Source organism: Sprattus sprattus, assembly GCF_963457725.1.
Source record: "Sprattus sprattus genome assembly, chromosome: 5".
Lineage (NCBI taxonomy): Eukaryota > Metazoa > Chordata > Actinopteri > Clupeiformes > Clupeidae > Sprattus > Sprattus sprattus.
The window spans coordinates 44,637,650-44,661,860 of NC_137924.1; the positions used below are offsets into that span (position 1 = coordinate 44,637,650).

At 41.7% G+C, this 24,211-nt stretch overlaps 2 protein-coding genes across 2 annotated transcripts; one reads left to right on the forward strand and one right to left on the reverse strand.

The window, feature by feature from the left end:
- Position 1: 1 nt before the first annotated feature.
- On the reverse strand, positions 2 to 8,559 carry mfsd8 (major facilitator superfamily domain containing 8). Its single transcript, XM_080838615.1, has 12 exons — positions 8,345 to 8,559; positions 7,867 to 7,940; positions 7,667 to 7,710; positions 6,833 to 7,073; positions 6,584 to 6,697; positions 6,055 to 6,199; positions 5,736 to 5,797; positions 4,311 to 4,419; positions 4,003 to 4,137; positions 3,325 to 3,428; positions 1,569 to 1,798; positions 2 to 1,159 (listed from the first exon to the last, which is right to left on the reverse strand). The coding sequence occupies exons 1-12, from the start codon at positions 8,401 to 8,403 to the stop codon at positions 953 to 955; spliced, it is 1,524 nt and encodes a 507-aa protein (XP_080694741.1). The 5' UTR covers positions 8,404 to 8,559; the 3' UTR covers positions 2 to 952.
- A 1,110-nt stretch (positions 8,560 to 9,669) lies between these two features.
- sh3tc1 (SH3 domain and tetratricopeptide repeats 1) lies at positions 9,670 to 23,192 on the forward strand (the record flags this gene model as incomplete). The annotated part of the gene is made up of 17 exons (XM_080839374.1): positions 9,670 to 9,832; positions 10,186 to 10,257; positions 11,323 to 11,453; positions 13,997 to 14,102; positions 14,364 to 14,507; positions 14,682 to 14,880; positions 15,235 to 15,311; positions 15,692 to 15,887; positions 16,071 to 16,201; positions 17,627 to 17,662; positions 18,314 to 20,020; positions 20,384 to 20,564; positions 20,885 to 21,035; positions 21,255 to 21,377; positions 21,842 to 21,992; positions 22,374 to 22,570; positions 22,911 to 23,192. 17 exons carry the CDS (start codon positions 9,670 to 9,672, stop codon positions 23,190 to 23,192), a joined length of 4,047 nt encoding a protein of 1,348 aa, XP_080695500.1.
- Positions 23,193 to 24,211: the final 1,019 nt, after the last annotated feature.

Sequence of the window (24,211 nt, forward strand, 5' to 3'; positions counted from 1 at the left end):
GTGTTTAAAAATCGAGTCTTCTGAAAAATAAAATTAAAGAGTTATTTAAAATATTATACTGAAATTGTTCAGAGTTACATGTCTGAAAATACTGTACAATCTCTTTTCAAATAAAAAGAGCTTCAATAGGCCATTTGCAACCATTGTTATTACAAATATGCAGAGATTGGTCCTACTAGGCACCGTGTAATTAAATATTAATAACAACTGAATGCATTAGTTACTGGGTACAAGCACAGCAGAAAACAAGCAAACATCAGTTTTACAGTGTAAGATTTAAGTCATTAAAGAGGTTTGAAAACATATCCAAACACCTTGATGCTGAAAGTAGTCCAAAAGAGAGAAATCTCATCTAGCCTTGGCTTTTTAGGTGCCAAGTAGACTACTTGTTTTCATTGTTTTATCCTCATAATGTGTTTATGCGTTATTATCTTTGATGGCTGAATGTTGTCACTGTGTAATGAGTACATTACATTAGAGTGTTGTATGTTTTAACAGTTAAAATTCCACATATTTAAAGAATGAGATGAGCGACTGTTAAACTAGTTACACCAGTTTTGGCAGAAATCAGTAGTCAGAGTTAGCCTCAGAGCTTAGTCTCAGGTTATAGTCCCTATCCGGAACGGGGAGCAGTCAATGCCGCTGTACAGCTTATCGGTTAGTGTTCTTCCTCTGGGTCTCCACTGTCAGTTACTGCACACCGCTTTCAGGCTCCGAAGTCCGAAGTCCCAAAAGAGCAGAGCAAAATATCCCTAGGTTGGACTTGTAGTGACTGTCATGTCACATCAGTGATGACCAGTGCTCCTCCTGGATACCAACTCCCCTGCAGCGGACTCAACCTATATCTGTTCATTCAAGTCAACTCACACAAGTGTTAAAATGTTAAAAAGTCTCTATCCGTTCATCCCACAAGTCCATCCATCTCTCACTTCATCCATCCTTTCCCTCTCCGTCACTCCTCTATCCTGCCGTGTCGGACGGAGAAGGCGATGAGGCGTCTGTACATGCCGGCCAGCAGCAAGATGGCCGCCAGCACGATACCGCAGATGAGGCTGAAGGCCCAGCGAGGGCCCAGCAGTCTGTACACCTGAGACACGAACACAGGGCCCAGGGTCCGCGCACCGCTGCCCGACGCCGTCAGCCAGCCCATGTACACACCCTACACACACACACACACAAACACACACACACAAGGTTATGTACACAAACACCAATGCATACAGTCACACTTGAACTGTCACACTTTGCAGGTAGCTGACGCACCGTTTACCAACCCAAATAATTAATGAGGATCTGTCGAAATGTTTATTTAACAAGAGTTTAAGCTTCAAATGTACTACCCTTCTGCGAAAATGCGAAACTGGGGAAAATGCTAATGTGTTTGTCTTGGATTACCTGTACTTCTTGGAAAAGGATTTCCTGACTGGCTAACAATGTGTAAGAACAGCAGAGCGAGACAGAGAGAGTGAGAGAGAGAAAGAGAGAGAGAGAGTGAGAGAGAGAAAGAGAGAGAGAAAGAGAGAGAGAGTGAGAGAGAAGCTGTGGGTGTGAGGGAGTGTGGGCACTACCTGTGGTTTAGGCCCAAGTATCTTAGAGTAGAGTGTGTAGGACATGACGTTGCAGGCCGGGAAGCCGACTCCGATGATGAAGTCGGAGGTTAGGTACTGGGCCAGGTGGATGGCGGGGGTGTACAGGCACCAGACCTGATCAGCTGGGCAGCCCGTGGGCTCCACGGTGGCATTGGGTGCCAACACTGCTGAAGCCATCACCTGCTGGGGCAGGCTGTTGTTATGGATGTCTATGGGTGTGCAGGAGACAGAGAGAGGGAGAGGGTGACGGTGGAGTTAAAAGCAGTGTTTTCTGTTTGTGAAGGTGATTGTGTTTGGAGGGATATGAATTAGTAATGAGTAATGAATTAAACACACGACACACATTCATGCTATAAATAAGGCATTGTCACTTTAGGCGCAGAATCAAGATAACCCAGTTACTTAAATGAAAAAGCTCAGGAAAAGGATATTAAGTTTCCTCTGTATTCCCCAGATGGAAATTGCTTCTCACTTCCAGTCTGGGATTTCCTACAATATCCCTGATAGTCAATATTAGCTTTTTCACTTTATTAGTTACAGCTACCTTACTCCTGGATTTCCCAAATCATGGGAATCTGGTCTTCCACCACTTTTAAGGACATCTGTTTCGGTTGTTTTCAGCCTGTTATCAAAATTGATTTGGACCAATATCAATACTAATGTGATGTGTCTGCAAGCCTCTGTATCGCTTAGTGGATCTCCTTTTACAGTACTGGAAGGTCTCAGATATTTTCAAAATAGGCGTACGCCACCTTTACAGAATTAATAATATATTAATATTATCGAACAGCAACAGAAAACTGAATCGAGCCCTGTTACTATGAAACATTACAACATAAAACAATGTGAAAGGGTGATGTGAAACAGGACGTGGAACAAGTGACGTCCCAGTATGACTACACAACATTAATCTCTGACAAGGAATTCCAAAGGCAAAATGTAGACACAGACACTCTGTGTGCCCTTCAAGGTTCCCATGTGACAAACATAGTTTCAAAACTAGGAGAAGAGGAATGCACGCAAGACACAAAATGTGAAAGCTCAAAACAGAAGTGGCAAAATAAGTTAAAAGTTGTCAAGCTAGTATTTGATAGTACGTCACCAAGTTGACAGTCAATAAAAGACACCATTTTAGTTGCTTGAATGGTATTAACATCGAGGTCAATTCCAAAGGTGCAAGTAAAGAACTGTGAAATACAACCAAAAAAAGGAATGGGCATTACAACAGACCAGCTGCAACCCTTGCACTGTTAAAGTGAGGCATTAACAGTGGGAGTGTTTGGACTACAAAAAAGACAACAGATAGTTGCTCAAGAATTCAAAATGTATAGAAGAGTGGTGCTAGAGCCGTAAACTCAACATGAAAATTGAATACAATTTCAATTTTCTCTGCTGGTGTGTCATCTCGGTCTTTTGACTCTGTATCATATTGTTATTCCAATCCTGCTCACCCTGCCAGGACTGACTCACAAAAGAAGGTTTCAACCCTGAGAAGTGTCAGTTGTTCCACTTCTTGTCCACATTATCTTTTCACATTGTTTTATGTTGTAAGGTTACCATAGTAACATGGCTGGATTCAGTGTTCTGTTGGCATACTATATTAAAGATATCTGAGACCTTCCAGTACCGTAAAAGGAGATCCACTGAGTGATACCTCTGCTTGCAGTCACATCACATTAGTATTGACATTGGTCCACTGTGGAGGGGAGAAACACATCGGACGTGTGCTGCCTACCTGCCCACTGGATCTTGGGGTACTGGTTGCCCCAGGGAAGGAGAAGGAAGAAGCCGCAGAAGATGATGACCAGACCCCCCAAAAGTACCGGCCGGTCCCCAACCCTGAAACAACAACAAGGAAACGAGTCACCGCCCACTCATTCATTTGTTCTTAGGCCAAAGGGAATCTCCCACAGATTAGCAGGTTTCTGAAATGAGTATGACATTTTTCACCGATGAAGGCACAGGTTAAATGAATGATGCTGATTCAGCCAGCATAGAATTTCTGTGCAGACCAGTTTCTAAGACTGTAACTACTTGTGCCCACAATTAGACTCTCATCATAAAGTTTCCAGCTGATACCTGGCTCCAAAACACCAAGTGTGAGTTAAAGAAATCAGACTGTTCATGCCGTTACCGCACAACACCTGCTTTAAGTACACTTTTACAGAAAAGGGAAGCGAAGGTATTCGTGGGTGTCATTCCTCTTTCTATGTCACACAATCACTCCATTATTGGCAGACCTTATTGCTAATCTAGCCTCAACATCTGTAGAACTTTGCTCCAGAGTTATTCATTCTATGTGAGGCTTCTGTACTCAACAGACATACATGTAGGGTAGAGCTACCATGCGGAAGTTGTAACAGCCAGTTTACAGTTAACAGAATGTGTGGTTTGTACCCACAATTCAACCTACCTCTGGGAGATAACCTTCACTGCAATGAAGACGAAGATGGACTCAAAACCGATGCAGGCCAGTATAATTCCATTATACAAAACCGCCTGTCTTCTTGTCCATGCAAACATGTCCATCGACAAAGGTGTGGATATACTAAAGATGGACACAAAGACACAGAGAAAGAGACAGGAGACAAACGCTCCAATAAGAATGCACACTCATGTTGTCTTAAACAGTTTTTTCTTAAAGATGGCATCTGCTATATAAACACCAATTTCCCATTTGTAATTTACCTTGAATAATAACTACTAGATCACAAGACCTACGTTTCAAATATAGCAAAGATGAAGAAGATGATGAAGAACAGGACATTGGAGGTCACCACAGCGATCTGGTCAATGTCTCCCTCGCCGTCCAAAGGAACAGACACCCGTTCTGAGGGGACGGGGGAGAGACAGTCAAAATGAAATTCCTTAACACATACATCCTTATTCATCCCTGACTACGAACACCAATGTCATGGGTTTAGTGCCCTAGAACACATGCTTAGTACCACACATACTAATTAGTAAATGCAGGGTTTCCATACACTGTATAAGGCCTGGATACAAGTATCTGCTAAACAAATTAATACCAAGGCATGTCCTTACTCAACAGCAAAGATAACTCAATGATAACAACTCTTAAGTTCAACATGATCAAACTTGGTTATGACAGACTTTTTGAATGATGGTTCAAATCTACTTTTGTTTCACAATCACCACTCAGCTTTGATGCTGCAGTGGCCGTGGGAGAGGACACTGTAATTTAGTTAATTTTGTTCCATCACCTGATATAATCCTGAGTCAGTAAACACCAAATAGGGCTATAAATCTGGCTATAAATACTCCTGCTGCTTTCCTTTATATTGTTGGTGCCTTTTGTTAGTTTCTCTGTCTATAAACAGGATTAACCAAAAACGACTAAATCTCAATGAAACGTGGTGGAAAGTTGTAGCATGGGCCAAGAAATAACCCCAAAAATGTTTGTAGAAGATCCGACTTGCAGCCTCACACATTTAGATGCACTTTCCCTGACATTGCCAGATGTGGCATTTGGCCTTGGTGGAGGTCTGCTCTCTCATAGGTTTTTTTTTTTTCGTCACAAATTGATGTTGGGAGGCAACAGGGAAAAAACAAATGGGATTATTGTGTGGATTCTCCTTGCCTTGCTCGGGTGATAGCCGTGTAAATGAGACCAATGAGAGCGTTTACACTCGAGTCGCCAAAAGTGGCAAAGCAATGTTTGAGACTGTACTTTGTTTCTTAGCGTTCTTACCATAGTCATCATTTTGAACACTTAGGGTTAGGGTTAGGGTTAGAGACTGTACTTTGTTCTTAGCGTTCTTACCATAGTCATCATTTTGAACACTTAATCCAAATTCCCTCACAGCGAATTTGAAAGACGGAGATGGCTCTCCAAATGTGCATCTCTCTGTCTAAGGTTAACTAGCATTTGCCATTGTCAAGTTGGAGCCGAGATCATTTAGTCTGTAGCTTTCTTCTCCAACTCCTATTTGCTTACAGAGCACTGATAAGGCCCAGGGACAGTCTTAACAGGGGGCGTACCGAAAGGTACCACACACTACTGTATAGCGTTGCATCCCTTATGGTGTTGCTGAGATACATGAAGCTCTATCCAGAAAGACAACATGTTAGGTGTTAATACACATGTACAAAATAAATACGTTTCTATTTAGTTTCACAAATTACCCTCTGAGATGTCGTTGATTGATCGAATCTGCCTTCCATGGTCATCAACAAAATGTTCTCTACTGGACAAATAAAAGCAATGGCAAAAGCTGGTAAAATCAGACAAACTACAGTGCATACAACAAACCGTAAAAATACAACTCCATTCAAGTGACCAAGTGATGATAACATGGATTCAATGCCAAAGCAGCTAGAGTTGCCGTTGTCTGAGTGCTCCGATTAAGAAAATGCATGCTACAACTATCTACAACTATGACAAATGGCAAAATCAACACAACGCAATACCAAAGCAGTGTGAATAGGACGGGCTTCACCTCACCTGAGCACCAGGATCACCAGTAAGATGTTGATAACACCGAAGCAGGCTGCCAGCAGGGCCGGAGCGGTGTACATGTTAACCTCCAGCTTGATGATGGGCACAGACAGGCCCGTCTCACCAACCACTGACAAACCAGCCTGCAAAGCTACCGTCACAACCCAAGGGAGAATTAGAGATGAACCATAAAAGTGAACTAGTCTAGTAGGTCTAGTAACAGAAGTAACAATACATGCACACTGATTGTGGATGATGGATACAACCTTAACTTTACTTATAGCCTACTGTCTGTCTGAACAATAAGAATCGAATTAGAAAAGATAAACTAAAGATCTGACTGATATTAATCCAGACAGCTTGACAGGGAATTGACAAAGAGGAGGACTGCATAAGGTTCAAATCATGTGAGAATAATATGAGACTAAGAAAATCAGGGGTTCAAAGAGTCAAACAAATCTAATCCTTGATCCGTGTTCTTTTCCCACAGTGACAAAAATTAGGATCCTCTCCCCATGATTCCTCATGCACACACCTGGCCCAAGGATGAAGCCCAGAGCCTGACAGGCACTCATGTTAGCCATGGCACTGGTCCTCTCCTTCAGTGACGTGGCTCCAGCAACATAAGACCTCACCACCGCCACATTACCTAAAGAGGATCCACAGAATCCATTCAAGGGGCTACCACATACCCTTACGTGTTTTAAAACATACAGGTTATCAGATTATAATAACGCCGTTTTAGTATTGAATAATCGTACTAAAAACTATACTGGTCACCAACCTGCCCCGAAGCCCACAAATATTCGTGCCATCAGCATGTGGTACTTATTCTCAGAGGTAGGCAGGTTCAAGTACGAGTAGTAGATGTTAGCCGAGACATTGATGAATATGGAGCAGACCAACGGCTCTCTGCAGGCCCTGTGATTGGACCAGAGCCCAAAAAGGGGCGAGGCCACCATCTGACCCAGGCTGTAGGCAGCCACCACCCAGCCAAGAAAACTGGCATCTGCAGTCCCATCAATCTGAGGACAGAGAGAGATAAAGACAATATTTTACTTTTCCTACTATATAGCTTATTTAATCAGGACATAAACACACAGGAGAGCTCAACATATCTGACGTCATTATTACTCATCAAAAACCTGCTGACTGGAAAGCTATTTTGCTGTGTTCTATCCTTTTTTTCACCCACTTCCTTTTCAGTTAGGTTGTGGCTGCTGAGCTGTGTGGGCATATGTCTCTTCTCCTTCATTCATTTACTTCTTTTTTTTCTCAAGAAGTAGACAGAAGCATTATTGCATTCACAGTATTTTCTGGGCTAAGGTGAATACAGTCTTTGTTTTTGTCAGGTGAATGGCTCTATCATGAGGGCATCTCAGCGCAGAAAACTACTTAATTGTGTTTCTATGGGGGAAAAGAAACTTTTTGCTTCCTCTCATGGTCTGTTTTGGGAAAGACAACCATCCACCCTCCAATCGTACTTCCTGACCTACTTCTGCTTGTTTCAATATTCAAATCTCAGTCTTATTCAAACCATGACTTCTCAGAATGAATGTTTTGGTGTAACTCTAAGAATTCTACCGCAAATGTGGTTGTTGCTGTTCATTTCTCTCACCTTCTGCAGAAAAGGCCAAATGGATGTGATGACAATAGTGAAACCTGAAATAAAGAAGTTTTTATCATTCACAACACATACTATAATACAATCAAAACTTGCTTTGTGCTTTCTAAACACAACTCAGTCTGTCTCATGTAGGCCTACTGACTGTGTAACCCAAGATGACAATCAAATATAACAGCAACATTTTCACATACCAACACTGCTGAGAAACATCGTGAAGTACATGACTCGAATGGACCTCCACCTGCTCTTGTACGCGTCATCGTCACTACAGAAAATTAATGTTTGTAAACAACTCAGTCACTCAATCAATCTTTACATGGTCATGTTGGTACAGCGTTTTCCTCCGATCATACGTAGGTCTGTCCACAACGAACACCGTGCACTCTTAATGGAGCCAAAACTGCCAACCAAACTGGTACAGGCTAACAGATAGATGTTTCCAAATTGTTGCAGGATAGTAGGCAGAATCTTACTCGCACAATGTTAATAATGCACCTATTATGGTCACGCGTCAACAACATGACAAGCCACAAAGTTATCGATTTACAGGACAGTCAGTTCGCCGAAAGATCACGTTTCTGGAGTGCACTGCAGAGTAAGCGATATCAACATAGCCATAGCTAACTCATCTTCTGAGCTAGACGATTCTGTAATGGATTAAACACTCACCTGTCGACATCGCCTTTAAGCAGCGGGGTATTCTCCTCTGACTCCAGTAGTTGAGACATTGTTCGGCCCTTTTGATATCAAAACATTTAGGGCGAAGACGTAACAGACCCTAGGTAGCTAGCACAAAAGTAATGTTACCCGTAGAGTGCATATTAGCCTCCAACCTAATTCAATTAGGATTCCACAAGACCTCGGATACGGCGATGTTAACTACAATAAACTGGTCAAGCGTAAAAGCAACAACATGTTTTAAGTTAACTGTCGCAGCGTTGGCATGCGCCGGCTATACATCGTTGTGATCAAATTCCTTTAGATCGAAGTCCAGACTTGCGGTGTAGTTTAAAATAGAAGCCATCACCAAAAACACTCTCACGTGAAAGCTCATAACGTACACTACATATTCCCGAGAAAGTAGTCAACGCTTCTGGCTGTCTTTTTTCCCGAAAGTCGATTGGACAAACCGGTTTCTTCGTCTGTAGTGTCATTTGAATAGACCATATTTCTGACCCGTTACCGACACTAACAGGAAGGGATGAGAACTGCAACTGTTTTCTCATGAAGTGTGAATATTTTTCCAGTGCCCAGTGTGTATAGCCTTAAATAAAGTTCCGAATTAAATGTTGGTCATGTATTTATATAAATAATGGTAGCTTATAAAGGACTCCTCTAAGAATGTGCTTTATCTGCCCTGAATGATTCTATTAATAGAATATAAATTAGACTATTCTGTCTGGATTTTGATTTAGAAAGGGAACTACTGCAAAGTTCAACTGTAACTGTTACTGGATAAACAAAGCAAATAAGTACGCGCCCATTTAGCCAAATAACTTCTTTGTAGACTAAATGTCACTGCTGGTGTTCTATAGCCTATTGACCATTCTGCCTTCACGTATGGGCGTTACTCGGAATGCTAAAGCGTTCAAGAAAAGGCAAACTGCCTTTTCTGTTTAGCCTATACTAGCAGATGAGATGAGGAAAACCCCGTGTTGGCTACTTTAACAGTTATTTGGTCAGTCAGTGAGCATTAACCGGTCTAATGAAAGTCCCTAAACTACAGAGTGAACCATGTAAGATAAAGGTGTAGGCTATTGCCGCTGCCGAGACATTGGACAGCTGTCACTCAGTTGTGCGTTTTTCGTTGCACCAAACCCGAAAGGGTCGTCTACGAACTGTGTTGCCTACGTGACAAGCCATCAAGCCATCCGCAACTTGTGCCATTCTTTCCTAGGCATTTCTACTTCTTTATGAATTGCGATATGGGTGTGAAGAGCGCGTGATAGGGACACGCGTGTCCTCAGCGCTGTGACGCTTTCATTCTTAACAAGATGTCAACAGCCGCACATCGAAATTCCCGTGTTCAAGTCGGGAACGGAGTAGAATGCGAGACTGCTCGAACACGTCGAACACTCCGTCATGAATTATCTGCAGAGCAATATTCAGACCATGACCTGGATTTAAACAAGGACACCTACGAGACCAGGGAAATGGGTAAGTTCATTAGTGACTTGAATCATCCTGATTCTTGGACTTAACATGTCATCCTTCATAGCCTGTTCTATCTGCTATCTGCATATGAACTGAATTGTTCTAGCTATAACAAAAAAGTATGTGGTTATTATAATACAATTATTATTTCTATTCCCATAAACCTAAATGATTTCTAGAGTAATTATCTGCTCAAAAGGATATCTTCTACTCCAAAGTCACCAACTTTGTGTTCCTAGTTTACTTGATCAGTCCCAGTCTTCACTATATAGAATGCATTGTAAGTTTCACTCATGGGAAAGGAAGTAGTATACTGGATCCCAGTGGCATATACTGTGAGTGCGTCCTCATTTCAGAGCAAACGCCTTCAAGAGGCACTGGGAGCATCAAGCGTCAGTGCTCAACTTCTGATGACAACATTCCCACAGGTAACATCATTGCCATGCATTCATATGGTCTACTTATGGCCTGTACATTATGTGTTTTAAGTGAATGGAGTAAGTCACATTATGTGTTTTAAGTGAATGGAGTAAGTCTAAAGGATTTTGAGTGTGTGCCTGGCGATTATCTAGTATGTGACTTAGACGAAGAGCACATTTACAGTAGGATCTTAGTGCACCTTTTCTGTCATCATAGCATATGAAATAGGTTGTGTACTGTAGGTTAGGAGGAGACTCATTGTCTCCCTATCCCTCTGCTGAACAGCAACCTTTCTGACATTTCGGTAGAGTACATAATTGTGTGCAAGCCACTATTTATAAGTTCAGGTCCACTGCTTCTGTGCACCGTTTCCACCATAAACATGCCAGTGCTGTTATGCCCGCTTTGGGTCTCCTGAGGTTAATGATCACACCCACACACAGGCTGACATCCAGGCAGATTCAGTTCTGTAGGGTTTAACAAGACCATACCTTGGACCTGAAGGCTTTTGCTATGAGTCATTCATTAATCTTTAAGTTTAGTAAGAGTCACATCAGAGCATGCTCCAAAGAGCTTGTAATGACTACTTTGAATTAGTATAGGTGAGACTAACAACATTTCTGTGGAGTGCAAGGTCCATGTCCATCTTATATTTATAAAACTTTTGTTACTGCTATGGGGTAGTAATGTTGTTGGCGGTACTAGATCGCCCTGCTTCTCTAGGTCAATGAATTCCAAGGAGTGTGGAAATGTTTTTATAGTTGTCATGAAGCTCCAGTGATTACTTTATTGATGTCAGTGTTAGTCCCTAACTGTACTTGAAACATTAGCCAATAGTGAAGAAGCGGACACATTTTTCCTTCACCATGACAATCCTTAGTCATCAAATTCTAGTTAAGAAACAAAGATTCCTGTGTTGGGTGGAAGTTCTACAAATGTATAAAAGCAGAAAGAGAACCACTGTTCTATACTTACTGATGGTTTATGACAGGACCTGGTGTAGAGGGCATTCATTCTTGGTTGGTGGTTTTTGGGGAGGTGTGTCCACTGATCGCTGCCATTTCCTGTTGCAGTGCTGCCTTTGCAGCTGGCAATGGTACAAGGGCCGGACAGGCTTCCTGACAGCGAGGGGGCACAGGATGTGCTGAGAGGGAAGCTCCGTGTGCTGGAGGCTGACCCTGGAAAAGTCACGACCCTGCTCTCAGTAAGACTCACCAAGACACACAGCAGCATCCAAAAGACTAGAAAATGCATTTCCTGAAGGAAATACCAGTGCATGAAATGCAAAAGTTAGGAAAGGAAGAAGAAAAGAAAGAAGAGTGAAAGAAGGAAAGAAGAAAGGAAAGAAGAGTGGAAGAAGGAAAGAAGAAAGGATAGAAGAGTGAAGAAAGAAGAGAAGAGAGGATGAAGGAAAGAAGAGTGAAAGAAGGAAAGAAGAAAAGAAAGAAGAGTGAAGAAAGGAAAGAAGAGTGGAAGAAGAAAATAAAGAAGAGTGAAGAAAGTAAAGAAGAGTGAAAGAAGGAAATAATAGTTGAAGAAGGAAAGAAGAAAAGGAAAGAAGAGTGAAAAAAGGAAAGAAGAAAGGAGAGTGAAGAAAGGAAAGAAAAGTGAAAGAAGGAAAGAAGAGTAGAAGAAGGAAAGATGAGTGGAAGAAGGAAAGAAGAGTGAAAGAGAAAAAGAGAGTGAAAATATTGAAAAAAGGAGATAAAAATGGAGTGAAGAAGAGAGATTGAGTGTGAGAGAAAGTAGACTGAGAGGGATAGAGAGAAAGATGGAGAGATGGAGAGAAAAAAAGTAGAGAATGGAAGGTGTCTTAATGTTCCTAGTTACAGTTAAATTGAGAGGGACAGAGAAGAAGTTCCTTTGATTTGGCGCAGCTGTCAGTGAAGCACAGGTGCAAGCCAGTTTAAAGACCCTATTATGATGTCATAATGGCCCAATGTAAGTCAATGGGAAAATTTTGATTCGTTTTTATTTAATATCTTAAAAAGTATGAAGTTTAGAAAAGTGAAAAATACATAGCATAAGTGTCCTACGTTAAGTGGTTCGGGCTGAATTAATCGCAGAAAAAGGTAACAAGAAGAAGAAGAAGAAGAAGAAGAAGAAGCCTAGGAATAACAATACAGGGCATTTCATGCACTGTAATAAACCAGCCTACACCAAGAACCTACAACAAGAACACATTAAGAAATCCAACTGACACACACGTTACTTATGTCATGGTATTTTCTCACCATAGTTCTACACTACAGCACATGCAAATGGTTTCTGATAATTACAGTGCATGAAATGCCCTGTATTGTTATTCCTAGGCATTTTCTTCTTCTTCTTCTTATTCTTCTTACCTTTTTCTGCGATTAATTCAGCTCGAACCGCTTAACTTACAAACTTCGTTCAATCTTTGTCGTGTAGGTCGTGTAAAGGACACTTATGCTATGTATTTTTCACTTTTCTAAACTTTATACTTTTTAAGATATTAAAGAAAAACGAATATACATCTTTCCCATTGACTTACATTGGGCCATTATGACATCATAATAGGGTCTTTAAACTGGCTTGCACCTGTGCTTCACTGACACCTGCGCCAAATCCAAGGAACCTCTTCTCTGTCCCTCTCAATTTAACTGTAACTAGGAACATTAAGACACCTTCCATTCTCTACTTTTTTTTCTCTCCATCTCTCCATCTTTCTCTCTATCCCTCTCAGTCTACTTTCTCTCACACTCAATCTCTCTTCTTCACTCCATTTTTATCTCCTTTTTTCAATATTTTCACTCTCTTTTTCTCTTTCACTCTTGTTCACTCTTCTTTCCTTCTTCCACTCTTCTTTCCTTTCTTCTTTCCTTCCACTCTTCTTTCCTTCTTTCACTTTTCTTTCCTTTCTTCACTCTCCTTTCTTCTTTCCTTCTTTCACTCTTCTTTCCTTTCTTCTTTCTTTCTTCAACTATTATTTCCTTCTTTTACTCTTCTTTCCTTTCTTCACTCTTCTTTCTTTTCTTCTTCCACTCTTCTTTCCTTTCTTCACTCTTCTTTCTTTTCTTCTTTCCTTCTTTCACTCTTTTTCCTTCTTCCTCTCTTCTCTCCTTTTTTCACTCTTCTTTCCTTTCTTCTTTCCTTCTTCCACTCTTCTTTCCTTTCTTCTTTCCTTCTTTCACTCTTCTTTCTTTTCTTCTTCCTTTCCTAACTTTTGCATTTCATGCACTGGTATTTCCTTCAGGAAATGCATTTTCTGGTTCAGTTTAGTCATTATACCAATACAATACAAGCAAATGATTTTGAGTGTGATTTAGACTAATTAAGGGTTTCCAAATTAAGGGTGCCTTAAATCAGATTAAGGGGTATTTCATGTTTGATATTATAGGTAATTATATCATAGGTGATATTAAAATGATTAGAAATATATGTTCAAGTGATAAGGCACAGATATACAAAAGCCTCATTATATTTGAAATCTGAAATGAGATTTTAAAATGCCTCTGATATTTTGCTGAGTCTTAGTAGAATGCACAATGCTGTCCAAATAGAAGAACCTCAAACTGGCTATACAGGGCAAAAAGTGAAACTGTTTTACCTTCCTATGCCTTATAGTTCAAAGATATACAAAAGTGGATCAAAGGTGTTTTGACAACTCGCTATTCACTTGCATACTATTTGAAGTATGAAACCCTTTGAAGAGCAAGTGAGACCAAATGTGAGTTTTTGTTTTCATGGAGGCCTACACAATCCTGTCTTTTATGTTCCTATTAGGAACTCTCTGCCAATCTGTTAACTATAAACAGTGAAGAGAACGCTCTACATGTGACCTTCAAAACCTTCGAAGAAATCTGGAAGTTCAGCACGTATTACAAAATGGGTTTGTAATCAAATAGATTTTGAATTCACAGTATAAAAGTAAGAGTTATGTGCATGTTACATTAACTAACTTTATACATTAATTCAGCACACACTGTTATTCGAAGCAACAGAGAAGATAGTAAATGCTCTCATAGAGAACTTTTGTACTCAAGCCTTCACATTTACTAGTAGGCCAACAACATGAAAGGTTTTGTCTCTTAACTCGGTGAAATTACTTTTTTGTCATTCCTCACATTCCCGTTTTTGGAATGTTCTCCAGGATTCCTGGGGCAGTGCATGGAGAACTTGCTGCTGGACCAGAACTTCTGGCTGAACTCATTCGACCAGGAGAATGCTGGAATAGAGATATCCATCAAGGAGGAGACCATGAACCTCATGTACAAAGGCTTCCTCATGCAGGAAGGTACGTTCAACATCGAACATCATTGACATTGAAGAACGTTTCCCTAAGACCCGATGTTCAGTATTTTCAAACTCCTTAGTTTTTTTCAATATGTTCAGCATTTTCATATTCCTCCTCACTCAACCATGTCAGTCACAAACAATGTAATTTGATACTTTCACGTGTGTCCAATAGGATCCTTCTATGCAACCTGCACCTCCAACCAAATGTTTGACAGCTCAACTTCAGGAAGTGATCTTTATCTGGAGAAAGGCGACATCGCCCTGTTTGAACCACCCTTTTTGGGCTCAGGATGGACAGTACTATCCTTGGCAGATGGGTCACGAGGAACCAAATCCAGTCCAGCCCTGGAGCCAGTTATTCCTTTCTATGAGTGAGTAATGGGGAAGTGATTAGCTCACAACATGCCTCAACACTCAATGTTTACATAAGTGCCTTACTCATAGATTTTTTTTTATCTAATCTCACCATTGCCCTTGAGGTACAGTCTGTGTTTTTGTAAACCATGAATGCCTGTAGCCCAACAACAATGTTGTCAAATTACACATTTGAACAAGATGTAAACTAGACATATGCATAATTATTAACAATATTTAGGTTGCCTTTATCCTGCTGTTATAGGACAGGTTTACCAGCATACACTTCTGACACTGATGCTCAAACAAGCATTAGCTTGAAGTTATTTTGGCAGAATTTTCATCAATTTTCATGTTTTGTATTTTAAAAGGTGGTTCCTGAAGTCGTGTCCTGAAGGCGCCATTGTTGGCAAAGGAAAAGAAACTCACAGTTTCCCTTATCAATTTGGTAAGACTGGGCCAGATACAAAGGCCCTTATTTGGGTTAAACAAAGTCATGCGCACATACCTGTGTGTATAAATACTCCTGTCGTGTACTCTGTCTGACCTCCCATATAAAACAACACCTATTAGGAACATGGTTTCCATATGTATTTTCACAAATTGAGTAGTTTGTTAACAATTCACAAAGAGATTTTGTAGTGCATATAAAAATTGTGCATGTCTACACATATCTATTAGTCCTATTGTTATGTGTGATATCATTACACATATATTTTCAAGTCAAGTCAAGGAGTATTTAAACTTCAGACAGTGAAGGTGCATTGTCTTACCATTTCAGTATCCCACCTCACACCACCCGAGACTAAACACTTGGGTGCTTCTCAGCCACAGGTGCCTGTGTGGCCACTGAGGATTATGACGCCAGCACACCAGACGAGCTGAGCTTTGAAGCTGGCGATCGCATCGCTGTGGTGGGCCTGCTGGTGTCCTGCTTCCAGTGGTTCCTAGGGAGGAGGGAGAACAACGGAGACCAAGGACTGGTGCAGACACATCTGGTCAAACCCACAGATAGTCTTTGTGAGTAAGTATGTGAGCAACACACATATACAGAGATAGAAGAAGCATATACAAAGATGGATGAACTTCATTTTAATATTATATCATAACACTGAATGTTTGGTACATTAGTTTGATTAACTTGTTTGGTGATTAAATAACGGTTTGTTACATGATTTTGATTCATAGCTTCATTAACTCTCTGTAGGTCAACAGACATCTTTCTAACCACAGAAGACAGGTTGTTCTTTAAAATGGAACAGGAAAAAATTAAGGAGGAGACGATTGACATGTTGAAAAGGACTTCCCAGAGTGAGGTTGGGACTATCTACCAACTTGGTAAGAACTGGTATAAAAACTAGGCATTAGGCACAAGTACCACAACTTCCTTCTCAGCCTGCAAATTCTCTACATTTGGGAATGAATTAGTGGTTGATAGAAAATTCCAGAAGTCTTGTAATGTTATGCTTGTTATGTTATTCCAGTTTATAAAGAGAGCACTGAAGAGTGCTTCAAAGCCACAAGGACTGTAATATTACATAGCAGTTCAAAAAGAAACCATATTTCTGACAGAAAAATGAAATCCAATTTATTCCCATATCCTTTAATTTTGAATTATCCACCAAGAGATACAATTTGTTATTATAATTAAAGTCTCTTTCCAGAATGATCACAAATTCAGAAACTCTTTTGTGACTTGCTGAAATTGCGAGTCTTAAAAACGGCCTATTACAGAGAAAGTGAAATTACATAATCCCTTCCTTAATTATTAATCATGTCATCATGATTCACAAGCTTGCTGCTGACACTGACCTGGACTGAACTGTTTGAACAGTGACAGTGAGGACACAAAGTCAACCATGAACGACAGTGAGATAATCTAAATCTCAGTAGTCGTCATTCCACTACAGGGCCAGTGTAAGCTAGCTATCTTTGGGCCAACTGGGGCCCTCAAGTGCGAGAACAAAAAACATTCACATTTCTCCTATCGGGCCGATAGGCCTGCAGTGTTGCCCTAAAACCTGACCTTAAAGGCACCCAGTGCAACTTTATGTAAACATTCAATGAAAAATAAACATTCAATTTCTAGTCTTTTTTACACGTAGTAAGTTTCAATAACTCCATACCATTACATATCGACATTCAAGGAGCAAAGATGAGACGTCGTTGTGTGGTGAGAACTGATAGAAAATCGTAAACAACAACAATCGCCGGTGGGGAGAAGCCATTTTTCCATTGACTGGAAGCCTGCTTTATTTATTGTAGGTAACAAAAAATAAAGAAAATGGCGGCGATTGTTGTTGTTATCGATTTTCTATCAGTTCTCACCACACAACGACGTGTCATCTTTGCTGCTTGAATGTCGGTATGTAATGGTATGGAGTTATTGAAACTTACTACGTGTAAAAAAGACTAGAAATTGAATGTTTATTTTTAAGCCTCGAAAGTTGCACTGGGTACCTTTAACATTCCTCCTTGCAGTAAATGTCACCCATTTCACAAGTGAGTGGGAAGTTTATGTTGAGATATCATGTGGTTAACTCTGGATGCCAGGCCCTTACGACCTACAACAGAATAAGTGTAGCCTGAGTTTTCTCAGTTCTGAGGAGGCATGAGATGACAGGCCTCTGACCCATGCCACTGAAATCCTCTGACTAACACAAAGGAATTGTGCTATCATTCTTGTGTCGGTGCCTGACGAATTACAACATTTTAATATTGTCCTATTATCACTTATAATGTTTCATGCTTTATTCATACCAGATTTGATCAGTGATTCCCCTGCTATTTCAAGTAAAAGTAAGTCATCTTTTAGGTGATCTATTGTTAGGCAACATTAATAATTATAGATGGATTAATATATAACTGATATACAGCCGCGGAAAAAATTAAGAGACCACTTTGAAAAAAGTATCAGTTTTTCTTTTTTTTACTATTTATTGGTATGTGTTTGAGTAAAATTAACACTTTTGTTTCATTCTATAAACTACTGACAACATTTCTACTGAATTTCAAATAAAAATACTGTCATTTAGAGCATTTTTTGCAGAAAAATGACAATTGGTCAAAATAACAAAAAAGATGCGTTTTTTCCAGATATTGATTTCTGATCTCTTCCAAAGTTAAAGCATTAGTATTGTGTAGTTTAAGAATCTATATGAACTTGTTTTCTTTGCAATATTCGAGATCTGAAAACATTTCATTTATTTTGCTATTTTGACCAATTGTCATGTTTCTGCAAATAAATGCTTTTAATGACAATATTTTTATTTGAAATTTGGTAGAAATGTTGTCAGTAATTTATAGAATAAAACTAAAATGTTAACTTTACTTTAACTCATACCAATAAATAGTAAAACCAAAGAAACTGATCATTTTTAAGTGGTCTCTTAATTTTTTTCCACGGCTGTATATAAGATATTATTGAAATACCTGAATTCTATGTTTTAGTTGCTCTTCCCTCAGAAGATGGAGATGTGAATGCCAACACAGAAGTGGACCTGAAAAGTAAAATAGTGGAATACCTGCACAATCTGACCATATCTAATGGAACAGCCTCTGGAACTGCACTGTCTTCTGATGACGTGGACATGTCTTCAGGCGAGGAACTGGAAAGCAAAGACATGCCAAACTTCATTGTGTGCTCCGAAAAAGATGGCACCAGCCCCGATGGGCACCACTCCCTCCTATCTTTCCTGGGCAGCCCAGATTTCCGTGAGGAGTTGCGTTCCCTGTACACCTCTTATCCAGAATTCCTCATGTCGTGCTTCCACGGTCACGCAGACGAGGAGGAGCTGGTGGCCTACCTGGGGGATGCCAGGGAGACGGCCAGGAAGAAGCGGCAGTTGTGGGCTCAGAGCAGGATCTGTTTCCTGTTGGGTCAGATGTGCGCCAGCAGGTCAAAGTTCTCCCAGGCTCGAGTCTACTACGAGGAGGCCTTGAGTGTGCCGAGGGACTGCTTCACGGACATGCATATGTTGGTGGCACTCTACGCCAACCTGGCACTCATATACCTGACACAGAAACATTTAGAGAAGTATTTCGCCCTGTCGGAACGCCTGGCCGCACTGATGATGGGTGTGCCAGACGCCATCTCGGGCACGGAGGATCCCGACGTCCTCAAGTTCCTCCTGAGAAAAGCCATCTTGTCTCGCAACAAACCCGCCGAGGCCCGTGGCTGTTTTCTCCTCGCCAAGCTCCACCTGAAGCTCGGGGAGGCCGTGAGCGCTGTGCCCTTCCTGGAGAGGCTTCAGATCCTCTCCAGTCAGCTTTCCGGAGTCTGTGAAGGGACCCGCAGCCACGGATACCTGCTGTTGGGGAGGCTTTACAGTGACATAGGCTTTCCCTACCTCGCCGTCAGCTCGGCACATCGGGCCTCGCTGCAGACGTCCACCACCCTCTCGGACTGCCTCTGCGCCATCTCCCTGTTGCTGGAGAACGCGCTCCAGCTCTACGGCGCCGCCGTCCCGGCGCAGGTCGCCCCCTACCTCAGCCTGGCCGTCTCGCTGGCTCGCAAAGGCACGGAGCTTCGCCTGGCTCATGTCCACGCACTCTGCCTCTCCTGGCTGTTCCATCAGCATGGCTTCCCCAACCGCGCCGTGGGCTACATGCGGGCGTTCCTCCTGGACGTCGGTTCAGAGTCAGGGATGAACCAGGCCGATGCCACCGACGCCCTGATTTGGCTGGCTTGGCTGTACATCTGTGGAGGGCGGCCCCAGGTGGCCCTGGATGTCCTCGACGCAGTTCTGGCCTCGCTGCCTGAGCACTGTACCACGCAGCAGGAGGGCGTGGTGTACAACATGCGGGCGATCGCCTTAGGACGCACAGGCAACCTCAGGCACGCCGCCGAGAGTTACCGGGCAGCGGTGGAAGTGTGCGAGGAGTTCGAGGACAGGCACAACTGGGCTGTTGCGCTGGCTAATCTAGGGCTCTTGTGCCTCCGGGCCAAAGCAAAGAGCCTGGCTGAGGAGCACCTGGTCCAGGCGGTGGAGCTGTTCTCTGAGCTGGAGGAGGAGGAGCTGGATGGGCACGAGCTGAGCTTCATCACCGTGCTGCTGGAGCTGGGCCAGCATTATGTCTCCCAGGGTTACCACGAGAGAGGAAAGATCTACTATGAGTGGGCCCTGCTGCTCGCCATCCAATCAGATCACTCAGAGAGTAGGTGGTGCTGTGTTTTTAACCTGTAACATTAATTATAATCTGTAGTGAAATTTTATGTCAGACATTTATAGAATAAAACACTTTAATATATACCATTTTATATTCAGCCTATGTTTTAATATAGAGATTTTGTATTTTGCTTAACTTAACTGGGTACAGAAACTTCGATTGGCTAAAATCAGTGAATTCAGTATTTAAAAAATGGAGCAGTTTTCGTATTCCACTCTCTCACTAAATCATTCACAGAATATACTATGCCAAAGGGACAATGTAACATAGGTCAACTTAGAGGGTTGGGAGTAGAATTCTTCACCGTTTTGAATGTGTGGAAAGGCTCACTGTCGTCCTCACCTCTTTCAGGTCAGCTTAAAGCCACCCGTCACCTGTGTCACCTGTACGCCCAGGTGTGTCCAAATGAGGCCCAATGCATTATCTACAATGAACACCAGCTGGCTCTAGTGCACCACATGGGGGATCGCAGTGAGGAGGCCGACATTTTGGAGACGATCAGTCAACTCTACCTAAGCCTAGGCACTGAAAAGTGAGCTTTTGTTAACGCATATATTCCACTCCAATTTTGGGTATAGGATCACACTAAATTTCTATTATAGTTCCTAAAAACTACCTGTTTATAGTTCCTAAAAAGGCCTGTTTGCAACCTTTATGATGGTAATGGAAAAAATCATTAAGTGATGCCATTTTCAGCCCTTCGTGTATATGCTGTAAGGGGACTGAATGTTTTAAAGAACACGTTAAAAGGCATTTTAGTTTTCTTCCCATTGAGAAACCATGATAAGCAGGTTAGTCCTATATATAAGAGCCTCAGTCTTTGTGTTTTTTTTTTGTTTTTTTTTGCTCTAGGGCCTTCAAGTCAGCACTGGAACACACCAAACAGAGCCTGGGCATCTTCATAGATCTGGGCATGAAGAAGAAGGAGGCTAAAGCCTGGCTCCAGGCTGGGAAGATCTACCACATGCTGAGGCAGACAGAGCTAGTGGAGCTCTATGTGCAGGTACCCTGAGGAATCTGCCCAGGCCAAACAAACCAAAACAAGCCTGTATGTTGATGCTAATTCAGTTCAAACTGTATGTAAATTAAATCTAATGGACTATATACATCTGCATCGTGGGGCACATTATGATACATTAAGAGGGATAATTAAGAGGGGGTTCAAATTAAAAGTACATTGTAATATATCTAATAGCAGGTTGTAAAACTGATTGTGACACAGGTGGCACAGGACGTGGGGCTCAGTACTGGAGACACACTGTTCATACTGGAGCTGCTGGAAGCTGCTGGGGACATCTTCTTCAACAGCACAGCGGAGAGAGACAAGGCCGTCTGCTTCTACAGGGTAGGAGACACTTTCTGTTTAACACACAGGCCACATTAACGACACCCATTCTTTGTACGGGAATATTCACATGCAAGAAATAAACTGCTGGAAGTGTTGATAGTGGTTACACCAAATCAATATTATTTTGCCTTGAACAGCACTTAATAAAAGCAAGATATGGAGAAAAGCGTGACTGACCTATTTTGTATTGTAAGATACAGTATATAAGCAGGGCCAAGTTGTCTATCAATGTTTTCATAGCGTTAACAGATACTCATGTGATTTCACGTGATTAGCGGGTTTCAGTGACCTCACCGTTTAGGATTTTACTTGAAGACTTATTGCAGTTGCGTTGTAAAGGTTTATTTTTTTACAGTACCATGAAGGTTAAACACCAGCTGTGCCACGTGAAATAGTCTGTAACTTGAAAGTAATGGCCCATTTACCTCTGCATCTGTGTGTGTGTGTGTCTGTGTTTCCAGGACCGTGCACTCCCCATCGCTGTGAAGACAGGTAGTGTGTGCTCCCAGTTGAGGCTCTGTAATAAACTGGCGCAGCTCCTGCTGCAGATGAGAGTGTGTGAGGAGGCCTTGGAGTTTGCTCAGACTGCTCTTGACCTCAGTGTGTCACTTGGTATGATTACACACACACACACACACACACAATCACACACGTACACACGCACATACACACACACATGAATCTGACCATTTCTGTGGACAGAATTATGGAGCTAGCTTCCATTGGCCACTAGGTGTCGTCTGGTATTGGTTGGTGATTTTGAAGACTGTACTGTACTCAGTTTAGAGCAGCACACACCAACATGTTGTTATACTTCCTCAAACGAGGTCAAGGTGGATTTGTAATCTTTATCTTTATGCTTACAGCTTGGATTAACTTTGTTGATCTTTATTCAGTTGATTTTGTGACACAGCATTTGGGGATTCTCTGCTGAAATGGGGCTATCTATAGATGCCTGTGTTCATGTTCACATGAGAGACATTTTGGCTACAGGAGACGATCTGAATGAGAGGGTGGCTTTCCATCGGCTGGCCACACTGTACCACTGCCTGGGTCAGTTTGAGATGGCTGAGCACCACTATCTTAAGGCACTGTCACTCTGTCCTGCACCTCTACAGTATGACGAGGAAACCCTGTACTACGTCAGAGTCTACCAGACCTTAGGGGACATCATCTTCTATGATCTCAAGGTGAGGGGGTGTATGAGCAGCTATTGCTGTTATCCAACAGTATTCTTCCTGATTTGATTTAATGGCATATGCACATACTTACATTTTTGGGTGAAAATACACTGAGAAATTGTACCTAAGTTCATGACGATTCTGAGGGAATATTAAGTGAAACATCTGCATGCCATACAGCCACATCACCAGGATTACTGAAATTCAAATGCCAATGAAACATATGGTTATTGGCCAAAGTATGGTATCACTTCTTACTAGTTGCTTTATCAACTTGTTTGATTCTACACCAATTATTTCTTTGAATGTGTTTATTTTCATACAATCCACTTTCTATTCCTTACCCCAGGACCCCTTCGATGCTGCTGGGTACTACCACCTCGCCTTGGCTGCTGCCATGGACCTGGGCAATAAGAAGGCTCAACTGAACCTGTGCACCCGTCTGGCCACCATCTACCACAACTTCCTCATGGACCGGGAGCTGTCGCTTTTCTTCTACCAGAGGGCGCGGACGTTTGCGTCGGACCTTAACGTTCGTCGCATCAACCTGGCGCCTGATCAGAACTTCCAGAGCACGGCTCAGTACAGAATGGACCCCCAGCGCTTAAGCGTGGCTGTCTCTACAGGATAATCGTGCAAATACCTGGACCAGTTTATCCCTTTTGTCACAAGTGATCCAGACTTCAGACTGGTTTTTAAAGTTTTGCCTCCTATTGTCACACAGATGTGAAAGGATTTGCATTTTTAGTTGGGAAAGCTTTGGTTTCTGTGTAGCAGTCTACAGTTGAATTAAATTTGACCTGGAAATAATCATAACTTAGTGTATTTCACTATTGAGTCGGTAAGCTCAGGGAAATGGTTTCTGTAAACCACTTTCATTATGAGTTGTGGCAAGGACATCATGTTTGATATTTACCGCACAAAATCCTCCTGTGGAGGTGAGAAAAAAACATGGACCGTTTGGAGCACTGGCCTGACCGTCATCCTTCTTGCAAGATCAAGAAATTGTATTGCTTCCCAGGTTCTATAAGGAAAGACATCAATAGGGGAAAAAATAATCCATATCAATTTCCACAAAATAGTACTTGTACTCAAAGGTTTTGTGGTACCACATTGGTCAGTAGCATCCAGCTCATTTGTTTGCATCAGTCCACTGGTCTACCTAACCCCAAGCACTCCGCAGCACTTGCTCACTATAATGTAAAAAAAAAAAAAAGATCTGTCAGCTTATGGTGCTTGTTTTGAAAGTAAAACAGCAGCAGCATTAAATCAGGAGGAATAACTTTACTATGAAGCTTCCATGTGTAATCCAACATCAACCTACACTCTTCTGAATCTAAAAGTCCAATGAATCAGACCAGTTAAGTTATTTTTGTACATTTGCTTCAGCTAAAAACAGCTATTTCTAATGGTTGACATTTCTTTTAATAACCGTTGCAGCATTTAAATTATTTTCAAGCATTTTGAGACCAAAAGGGCAGCATGGTTTATTCACTAGTATTTGTACTTTTGAAGCCATAGTTCTTGCATATCAAATAACAACAATAACCAATAACAATATCTTTAATGAACATGCAAGCAATCACATTTTCAAAACAAGGTCACTACGAGAACTTCAATCGTAGGCTACAAATGGTATTTGTCATTATC